The sequence below is a fragment of the Centruroides sculpturatus genome, unplaced genomic scaffold (assembly GCF_000671375.1).
Source record: "Centruroides sculpturatus isolate CEXI.00-Female unplaced genomic scaffold, Cexi_2.0 scaffold1171, whole genome shotgun sequence".
NCBI classification, from domain to species: domain Eukaryota; kingdom Metazoa; phylum Arthropoda; class Arachnida; order Scorpiones; family Buthidae; genus Centruroides; species Centruroides sculpturatus.
In genome coordinates this window covers 229128-240486 of record NW_019385411.1, presented here as the reverse complement: position 1 = coordinate 240486, position 11359 = coordinate 229128, and the positions used below count along the sequence as shown (strand labels likewise).

Sequence of the window (11359 nt, the reverse complement as noted above, 5' to 3'; positions counted from 1 at the left end):
GCAGTGGTGATATTCGAAATATTTAACAAAGGGTTCGCTAACAGAAAATTTTTCCTTAACAATTTTTTTTCGCTCAAATGGTGCATTAGCAACATTAGCGCAAAAACTGACCTTAAGATACCCATATAAAAAAAGATGCGTTTGCAAAATTACATCAGTTAAAATTTAACATTGTTTATGCCAGAACTATATTTTTTTTGATAAATAATAAAAAAGAGTGTTCAAAATGGTTTATTTTGTACATATTTTAATATTTTTCATTCAAAATATTTTATAAACATAAAAATTGGCTTTTTTTAATCAGAAAAAGTCATAGAGAAAACAGTTAAACAAGAAAAACTTTTCTAAATCATTTATTTTATCGTTAGGTATTATTATGATAATAGACAGATGTCATCGTCACTCGAAATACAATATCTTTCTTATTTCGCTGTTGATAGCCCGACACGTGCTCCGCAGCCATCTTGTATTTTCTCGCGCGCTTGGGATTGTGGGATCTCTCTTATGACTGGATCTAGTTTCGAGAACTCTCTCGAGTCGATCGCCATTGAACCTCGTTTTAGTCGAGATTGAAACGGTCGATGGAGGTTGCACTAGGCGAACAGGGTATAAGGCTCTAGTTTAGTAGTGTTACAGAGTATAATACGTATATTTTAATATATTTAAAAAAAAAAAATCACTGAGAAATGTTACGTGTGTTTAACAACGAGTTCGGAAAACTTTGAAAATCTTAACAACGGGTTCGGCCGAACCTGTGCGAACCCGCTGAATATCACCACTGCCTGCACCTAATTTCGAGGGTGGGAGAAGTGCCCGGGATGGGTTCGAACGAGAGTTTAGATTAATTCATTATATTAGGAGGTGGAAACGTTGTTGAGATGGGTTCTTACAATAGTTTAGACCAGCTACATTCGCGAAAGTGGTCGCTTATTACAGTTGTTGTATGTTGTTTCGAACCAAAAATCGATGCCTGCGGTCGCGTTACACGGGTGGTCGTTTAATACAGGTAACTTATACGAAGACTCTACTTGTATGTATAAACTATTCCGTGCCAGAAATTTTTGTCCGTTTTGACAGATGCCCGTCGAATGCAGGTGGTCTCCTAAGCAGTTTTCAATGTATTTATATTTTAGAAAGTATAATTTGTATATAATTACAAATTATAGAAAATATAATTTGTAATTTAAAAATAAAATATAAATGTATTTATATTTTAGAAAATATAGGCGGCGCTTCCACAGCTTCCATGGGCGGCACGCCACTGTGCAAGAGTTTATTAAATTTATTTGAATACGATTATACAGATGAATGTTGCTTAGGCTGCAAGAGATGGAGTTTATGATATAAATTTAGCGAACAATGATAATTATTTATATACAAATTATAAATAAAATGATGCCGAATAGAATCTCTTAACAGTGTTTAAAAATTTATTTAGTCTATAATCTTAATTTGTTTGAAAACTCTGCTGGAGAGAAAATTTATAAACAAATTGCAATTATTCAACAGTTATGGATATAAAATTGCAATGATACTGTCCATTTTGCCACGAATATTTCGGCGACATTCTTCTTGATCAACCGTTTTTGGATTTTCTGTTGAAGTGGACTAGAAAGTAAAAGTTATGCATACCCTCAGTAACTTGAAGTGGAAAGCGAAAGGACTCACTTGATAGCCTTTAGAAGACTGAAATTGTTTATCTATATCTATACTAATATTATAAAGAGGTAATGTTTGTAAGTATGTATGTAAGTAAGTTTGTTTGCAGCAGGTAATCTCCGAAACTACTCATCCGATTTCAAAAATTCTTTCACCAATATTTATAATGGAACTTCAGGGTGGACATAGGCTGTACATTATTCCGTTAAACATTCATATAAATTAAATGATATCTTCTATGGTTAAGGCTTTTATGTCCAACAGATGGCGCTACGAGTACGACGCCATAAGTTTGCTTTTCTGTGAGGCATTATTCTTTTCTGTGAAAATGAACTAAAGCGGATCATCTTCTATCTATCTATATAAATAAAAATGTAATGTTCGTTTGTTCCTACCGATTCCTTTGAAATTTTGACACAACGCTGCATTCGAATACGCACGTGTTTTTACATAATATACGTGTCGAAATTCCCCCCACTGAAGGGAGATGGTAAGGATTAAGGCTTACCGTAAAGAACTCTGCTTCTATTTATAGTATTTTAGATGCGGTTTTTTTGCGTTTTTGATTGCATTTAAATAGGGTACGTCAACAGAATGTATACTAAGAAGGAATTTTTCGAAAAATTTCCCTCCCACGGGGGAAGTGTTATACATTTATAATAGATACATTTTGAGCCACAACAACGCGTGGCGGGGTCTGCTAGTTTCTTCTAAACTACTACAACTATGGACTAGAAACTACATATAACAACACTTTAAAATAACTGTGACCTTTTGTGACAAATTATCATTTGATTTGTATTTTATGTCATTATCTTCATTATAACAGAATTATCTTCTTATATTTTTAAATAAAATTTATGTAAAACTGATCTATTTTTGTTTATTAAATACATTTTTGCTAGATTTTGATCTTGTTAAATTTTTGTTTCATTCAAAAAATTTTTCTTAAATAAAACATTTTCAGATTATTTAAATATTTATTTAATATTATAATTAAAATATTTTTCCTGACTCTATTCACTATGTTGAAACATATATTATTTCAAATTTCAAAATAAATTACCTGTATTAATAACAATTTGTTGATATTTATGTTGTCAAGATATGAAACTAAATGTTATCTAATATTCTTCGTTATTTCGCTATATCGCTGTATTTCCTGAGATAGTAACTTAATTATTACTTTTAATTATTTCGTCCGATGGTTCTTTTTCATTAATTAATATTAGGAGACCAAATTCGCCCAAACGGAACCACCATTTATTAACTTTATGTTCCAGACAATACAATCCTGGCGACCGACCTTCCTTTTTAGGCTACTAGCCGCCAAAACGCTAAAAAGTCCTTTTAAAAACACAAAGATTTCCAATTAAAAAACGTAAAATTTTTCTAAAACTGGAACTGGTGTATACGAACGTTCTCTTGAACGTTCTCTTCCTCGTAGATAAAAAGCCGAAACACCCAAGAAGGTTAGATGGTCTCAAGAGAACGTTCGTATACACCAGTTCCAGTTTTAGAAAAATTTTACATTTTTTAATTGAAAACCTTGGGGTTTTTAAAAGGACTTTTTAGCGTTTTGGCGGCTAGTAGCCTAAAAAGGAAGGTCGGTCGCCAGGATTGTATTGTCTGGAACATAAAGTTAATAAATGGTGGTTCCGTTTGGGCGAATTTGGTCTCCTAATATTAATTAATTATTACTGTTTTATTGTCTTTGTATAATGTTGTAATTGTTGTAGATATTAATCTGATTTAAAAAAGAAAAAAATTATTAATAAAACATCTCAGGAGCTATTGTGCAAGTTGAACTACATACAAAGGAGTTAGGATATATAGTTGAAATGACATTTACAAATTATGAAAATGTTTCTCCACGCTTTCCTGGAAAAATGAATATTTATTATGCTATATTTTCCGTTATTATTATTATTATTGTAATTTATTCAAAGATGTTATGAAATATTTGAAAGACATTGAAACACCGTAAATTGAGATGTTTCAGATTGTAAAACAATTTAAACTTATATTCAAGCAAATAATCTATTGAATTTTTGTTTTGTTTATAAAATATAGAAAACTAAACACAGCAGCATTTCGTTATATCACGCTTGTCGGGAGACCGAGTACTAAAATTTCTGAACTTATACTAAACAATTATACATGCTGGGAATCTCTATCCTCTATTCTTTCATCAGCAAGTGTTTCTGATATAAAATAAGCTTAGTTTTTCAATACTGAATTTTCTTCGTGGTTATATCCTATTAACTGACGTTTACATAAACACCGAACGCCCATTTAGCATTATTTCATTAACATTGACATTTAAAGACAAATACTGTCGATATAAAAACAATATCAGTTGCTATGTTATTATACAGTACTATATTTTATAATAAATCGTTATTAAAAATATGTGTTATTTATTTTTCGATAAAGATTATAAATATAATAATTGAAAATTAAAAAATAAATAAATAGTATTGCGTCAATTCATGTAAAGGTGCGAAATTTCGAATTCACTGCATAATGTGTAACGAAAAAAATGTCTTTATTTCTGAACGGAAAGTTCTAAAATTTTTATACAATAGTAACTTTATTGCTTTTTAGAAAATTTTTATTCTTTGTAAATTTATAAGTTTGATGTTTGTTATATGTTCAATATTTATTTTTTGGTGCGAAATTTCGAATTCACAGAACATCAATTCACTTGTAAATGAGGAGACAGTATTTAAAACCAATAAATAAACAACTTTTAATATCAAAAGGAAACAAATGATAATTGATCTGTCCACCTGTTTTGCTTATTTAGATCTTTAGAAAGTTATTGTTTCACCGCAGTGGTAGTTTCAAGGACTATGGTAGAAATACCGTATTTTGTTGCAAAAATAAATTTATATTTTAAAATTTATTGTTTGTTTGTTAAGTTATGGCAACGCAACACTTGGGCGATCGGTCAAGGGGGATGCCTTCCGGGAGGTCTTTTTAAGAGAAACTGTGCCTATTTAGGCGTTAAGACGTGGAGAAAACCCGGAAAACTTCACATGGCCAGCCCGTCCGAGTGAGGCACGAACACACGACCGAACTTCCTATGTTCAGGGTACGAAGACCGCTTGGCCACTGGTGGGCCGAAATTTATTAATTCAAGTGCTTTTAAAATTTGGGGGGATAAAAAAGCAGGATATATCCGAATCCGCGATATAACGAGGGGCTATTGTATTTATTGGCTGTTGACAACTACTTACTAGTAGTTACAAAGTTTTATGAAGAAAATATTTAAAAATTCATAGAACAATTTGAGAGCTCTCTCAATAATTGAGGATCGAAGCAGTCATTTAGTCCACTTATATATCTTTAGTAAGATGTGCTTATCTGTGAGGTTGCCTACCCTGAGGTGTCTGGGGATTTAAAATCCCACTTCTTGGACACCACTGTAAGGTTTTCGCCACTCGCCTAGAGTCTGCCTTAGATGAAAGGTTATGACCCTCGCTTTCCAGCGATCTGTCAGGATGACGCGATAAGCCTTTTGACGTATGGGGTTGCTGGTCGCAAAGAGAGTCTCACACAGAGACCGAATTTACAAACTTAACGCGTTTATTTAGGTAAAAACATGCTTACAATAGAAACAGTGGGCTGTCCAGCGAAAAGATAGTGTACCAAACGATGGAGCGTTCTTTCTCCCATGGGCACGTGAGTCACACACCGGAAAAGTTCTTGTACAGGGTTTTCGTTTGGAGGAGGAAGTGGTAGCAAGGTCCACGTAGCACAAGACCACGGCGTACACAATGTTCCGTTGGGAAGTTAATTCCCTAATTCGTACCGTGAAGAAGTCTGCGGCGGGAAGTTCGGTCCTTAAATTCCTCTGCCGTACTTGGTTCGCGGTGCTACTACAGTCCCGAGCTGAGTCGACCGGACTGTTTTCTCCCAACCTCTCCGTGTCCTTGGGACACGGATTTTATATGATTTTACCCGAAATCCCGCTTTTTGGTTGGCCCGAATGATGGTCCCGTGTAACTCTATCGCCAGGTCTGTTTGGTGGTCGCAAAGAGAGTCTGTTGCCAGGGACACGATTCAGGCCGTGGGATCACCGAACACCCCTCCGTCTGGGCCACTCCTCTTCAAAGTCGGGTCGCGCCCTTCTCCGAGTGACGGTCCCGTAAATTTTGAACTAATGTGTTTTTCTGACTCGGAGAAGGCGCAGCTGGGTCCAATCAGTCCCAACCGCCTCCTCCTCCGAAAGAGGGTCCGCAACTTTCTGCTTTGAACTCTGTAAGATGACTGTCGAATTCTCCCCGGCGTTCGATCTCTCACCCACCTTTCACGATCTACGATCGGGGAGTGTCAATTTGGCCGGGAAGGCGACAATTAAATCATTTCACACCCCGTTCCTTTACCGCCCAAGTCTTGTTTACGAACTAAGTCACCGATTTATTGGCTTTAACTCGACAGCCAGTTCCCGTCGGGGGGTGAGGTCTCGGTCTCACATATCTCTTATAATACGTCTACCAGTGGCCAAAACATTAAACACTAACAGTTGGTCGTGGGTTCGCATCTGACTACTGGACTGACCGTGTGAAGTTTCCGTAGTTTTCTTCACTCGTCTAATACCAAAATAGGACCAGTTTCTTACAGAAAGTCCTTCTAGAAAGCAGATTGCCCATGTGTTACGTTGCAGTAATCCATCAAATCAAAATATAATATAAATCCGTGTATAATAATCCCGCGCAAAACAAGATCCTACAATATACGGTATATGGAATTCTAGAAGTGGACGCAGTTTGGAATTGGTTAAAATCTAGTCCAGAATAGTAGCATCACTTTTTCCTTTTTAACGCTCTGTTTCGTGGACACTAAGAAGGCCTACAATAGGGATGGCTGAGTGGTGAAGGTCGGAGCCTGACTTATCCACGCCAGATCGCCCATGAAAAGTTCTTAGTGTTGCTCTCTTGGATTCGATTCTGATTCCCCAGAGACTCAGATACACTGACTCCTTAATCGCCTCAGTCATCTGGCCATCAAACTAAATATTTGAATGATCTATGAAATCATTCGATAATATCTATTTATTGTTAATCTATACTCTTTCCCTATTTTGATCAGAATTGGATAAATTTATTTCATTTTAACGTTTATTAGCTATTTCTGTTCTAAAAGGGTCAATCACTGATTTCAGCCTTTCAGTAGAAGTTAAATTTTTAGGAAATAATTATTGTATATTAAGCTATTCGATTTCATTTTGTTGTATTCAGCTATATTTACTTACAGAAATTTTTCGGCGATGACATACGTATATCTGTTGTTCTCTTCTAAAAATTACAAATTTTAAATAAAATAAAAACACTATAAAGATCGATCTGATTGAATGTTTATGTGAAGATTCGACAATATTTTAATCAGCGACACAATTCATTCCTTTCAATATTCTGAAATGAAATTATATAAATTTGGATATAATTTTAATTGATACTTTGAGAAAATTTAAATATTTTTCTGTGTTTTATTGAAAACTTTTTATTAACATTTTTGACAAAATGACTAATTTGATTTAAAAATTATCATGTGAAATGATGAGGTCTAAAGTAGGGTATTACTTCAAAGTTTATTATTTATTATTGCAGTACATATTGTTTAAACACTGGTTGCATTAACTAACAATTTTGAAACATTACTGTTAATCTGAAACAAAAATATGACATAACTCAGCGTGGCACCTATTAAAGTTAATAATAATCCTCTCGATAGCGTAAAAAAATTCCCCGCGGTCAACACTGCAGGGCAACAAATTTGTCTAGAAGTTAATAGAAAAATATCATTATACATAGATGATGATGTCAGTTGATTAACGCGAGCTATTTTAACAATATTGGGAATAATAATTTGTGCAGAAGAGGATACGCGATTGCCACATTCACAAGTAATCAGAATAATGCTAGAATAGTATATAAAATCCATGGTCATAATTATTGAATTACCTTTATAAGTTAAACAAATTTCTTCTCTTAATATACTATTCATCTCTATACAAATTGCGGAAATAAATAGAGCAAACCATACAAATACTGCAGTACCGAATGAATTGTCTACGTCTATAGTTAACTGATTCAGTCTGTCGCATGCCATAGCTAACTGTTTCAATAAATATTCACTATTTAAGGAAGAGATATTCGAATTAAGTTCTTGAAATAATTTACAAAGTTTGTTGCAGTAAATATAAAATAACAGAATGCAATAAGCTAAAATACCAAGAATATAAATCACGAACATAATCCAATCTAAAAAGACCAACGCTACGATTAATTCTGCTGATTTAATTTTGAAATTATAAAATGGGATAACATCATTACTGCAAATAGTAGTTTTGTAACGAATAACAATTGCGATAACCATAATTAAGTAAAGAAAAAGATAAGTTAAAACAAAAATCACTGGTACCTCTTCTTGTCGAGGTGTTCTTGAATTTTGAGTGGACTCTTCCATTAGTAAGTCAAGTAAAGATATAAAAGTTTTTCTTAGCAGTTTTCTTCTGGATATTAAAATATCGACAGTAATTAAACTAGCAGTTACTTGAGATAACGATAATAAATTGTACCAAATATTATTATGTTGAAGAACACCATTTAATGATCGAAGACATTGATAGACACTATACAGATGAAGTATTATTAAGTGAACGTAACTTCTCCGTTTGCAAATAGTTTCTGCGTCATCATTACCTTCTATTAAATACGAAATTCCTAGAAATTCCGACCATAGGAAATAACTAGTTGGCACATAAAGTCGTTTCGTTTCTTTGGTTTCATCGCCAGAAGAAGAAATTGTACTAAGTGAAGTCATGTCTTCTGTTGAATCTCAATCCATTTCACTAATAATAAATCGCTGCATTATTAAAGTCATTCTTTGGGATATTCGACCAACTTACGATCGATATAATGAAAAGATTGTAAATGGACATGTTATTCTTTTCCTTGAAAAATAAAACTTTCAAAATAATTAGAATGCATAAATATTAAATGGAAATATCGGAAATTTCTTTAAAAGTATATCCATATTTTATGCTTAAATAACAAAGGAAAACGGAAAAACATTTCCTAATATTTAACTCACTTTATATAATTACAGATTAGATAATAGAACATCAAAGTCAAAAGAAAATGATGTTAATAATTCAAATAATTTAAATAGGACAAAATCAAAACTTAAAAAAATACAATAAAATAGAAAAGAAACAAAAAAATGTTGAATGAATAACTAATCCTGTGTAAAAATTTATTAATTAATATACGAAGTATTTTCGTCATATTTGCAAAATTCTCTTTTAAATGTTATTTATGTCTTAATGTTTTAACATTAAGACATAAATAACATTTAAAAGAGAATTTTGCATTTCATTACAGTATTAATTGATTTAGCACACCGATCATTATTGAAAATGTTTATTATTTTTATAAAAATTTNCTCACAGAGGACATGGAAATACAAATTGAAGATAAGAATTGAAGACAGAGATTAGTGTGAATTATTGATACATATAGAACTATTAATGCTACCAACGACTGGTAGTTATGAACTTCTTTACGTTATCTTCAGTGATTTTCAACATGTATTTTATTAATTAAGAATACTACAGTTGGAAACTGGTATTAATTTAAAATAAATCTATAAGTATAGTTAAAGTATTGGAATACTAATCTGTACAGACTAATTGCATATTAATAATTTTAGTAGCATTGAAATTATGTATTATAAATATAGTAATTTATATTATTAATGTAAGTAGTTGGAATTTTAATATTTAACCAGAAATAATAACTATTTTTAAGAGAGTGTTCATTCACAACTTTACGTTAAAATATAAGATTGTTAAATATATATGTTGAACATGTATGTTAACATATCTTTTGAATATATTCAGTTACAAACATTGTAAATATTATTAATATTGGTTCTACTATTATCTCATAACGTATTATATATATTACATATATATATTGAAATATTATATACCAATATCTAACTTGAACTGTATAGCTTATGTTATAACAAATAATATATAAATTAATACTGTATTATACATTTTATATTGTAATATTAATTAAACTTATTGTATAGTTTTTCCTGATAATGCCACAGCGGGGTCAGGATATATGTATATTACATGTAAAAATAAAATGATTGATTGATTGATTGATTGTCTTATATAATCAAATATAATATAAGGAATGCAAACAAATAATTTTTTTGGATAAAATAGAATTTAATATAACAAATCAAGGGCTATATGTACTGTATTAACAATTTTATAACTTCAGTTATGTACTAATAAACAAATTAATGGAAAAAACGTGGTTCTAAAACCGAAAAAAACTAATTTTTTATATAAACATTGACAGCACATTTACATAATTTCGTAATTCTTTTTAAACTTAAAATTTTTTCTGCAATATTTTCAATAATCTTAATAATTTAATACCATATGAAAGTACCTTAAAAATAGTGTAGATAATAGTATAAATAGTATACTATAATTCAATAATTTACATTGTATAATGTAAAATTATGATTTCAAATTTAAAAATTTGGCTCATCTGAGCTCAGGTAATGCCAGAAATAATATTCAATTCCAAAAACTCATTTTCTTTGATTTATCTATAGCAAACTCTTTTGGACGGAAAAAAATTATTTTGAAAATAATCAGAATGGACTCGAAACCGTGTCTTCTTCTTCTTGTTTCTTCTAATTCAATGTCACGACTTGGTGAATTTATCGACACTTGGCAAATAATTTCATCATCCACTTTTAATTCATACAGATACTCGTTTCGGGCTTTTGCCCCTCTTCAGTCTGTTACATAGATAGGTTGTATCTTGTGTATACAGTATCTGTCAGGCACCTCCCCTCCCCTCCCCCGCATGCCTCATAACTTGTAACGTCTCACTCCCCGAGTGCTGCACACAGCCTCGCCTGCGACTGCTTCAGGTCCGTGATGTGTTCTTTTAATCTTGTTTCTAATTTTCGTTTTGTTTCTCCAATGTATACTTTTGGCGGTTCGCATGTGCAAGGTATTTTATAGACGACTTCGGTAGTGTTGTATTTATCTGGTTGTTTATTTATGCCAGGTTCAGTCTTCCTGATTCTTTTTTGCAAGTTGTTATAGGTTGGGCTAGCTTTATATTTATTTTATCAAAATATTTTGTTTAGCTGTTCAAACTTTTGTTTACCCGAAACGCGTATCTGTATGAATTAAAAGTGGATGATGAAATTATTTGCCAAGTGTCGATAAATTCACCAAGTCGTGACATTGAATTAGAAGAAACAGAATGGACTCGTTAGGAGGTTGTTGCCTGTCAAACTTTCATACCTGCATAATTTTTAAATATTGCAGGAAAGCATCCAACATAATGTGTATGTAAAACTGAATATCCATTGATTGATCCAGAAATATTTCGTAAATTTAGAAAACTAAATAACGTATTTTTCAATTTCCGATGTAAACTGACGTATTTTTTCCGAATGATAAAGACTAAGCAGGCGTGAATACAGGGCCCGCTCTATGGGCGGATAACCCGGACATTTGTCAGGGGCGCCAAAGTTTAGGGGCGCCATTTTGGCTGTAAGTGTGAGAAAAATATTGATGTGTTAAATACTTAATTAATAGAAAATTTCACGTATCGATTCTAAAAATTTACACTGCGTATCGTATTTA

The 11359-nt window shown here is 32.2% G+C and overlaps 1 protein-coding gene across 3 annotated transcripts; it reads right to left on the bottom strand.

Annotated features, from left to right (window-relative positions):
* Positions 1 to 6937: 6937 nt before the first annotated feature.
* LOC111638677 lies at positions 6938 to 8809 on the bottom strand. Of its 3 annotated transcripts, none has more exons than XM_023384425.1 (2): positions 8089 to 8788; positions 6938 to 7079 (listed from the first exon to the last, which is right to left on the bottom strand). In XM_023384425.1, the coding sequence occupies exons 1-2, from the start codon at positions 8488 to 8490 to the stop codon at positions 7050 to 7052; spliced, it is 432 nt and encodes a 143-aa protein (XP_023240193.1). In that variant the 5' UTR covers positions 8491 to 8788; the 3' UTR covers positions 6938 to 7049. The 3 variants fall into 3 exon arrangements, with proteins under 3 accessions (XP_023240193.1, XP_023240191.1, XP_023240192.1); XM_023384423.1 differs by lacking the exon at positions 6938 to 7079 and having other exon boundaries at positions 7244 to 8620; positions 8761 to 8809; XM_023384424.1 differs by lacking the exon at positions 6938 to 7079 and having other exon boundaries at positions 7244 to 8634; positions 8761 to 8791.
* Positions 8810 to 11359: the final 2550 nt, after the last annotated feature.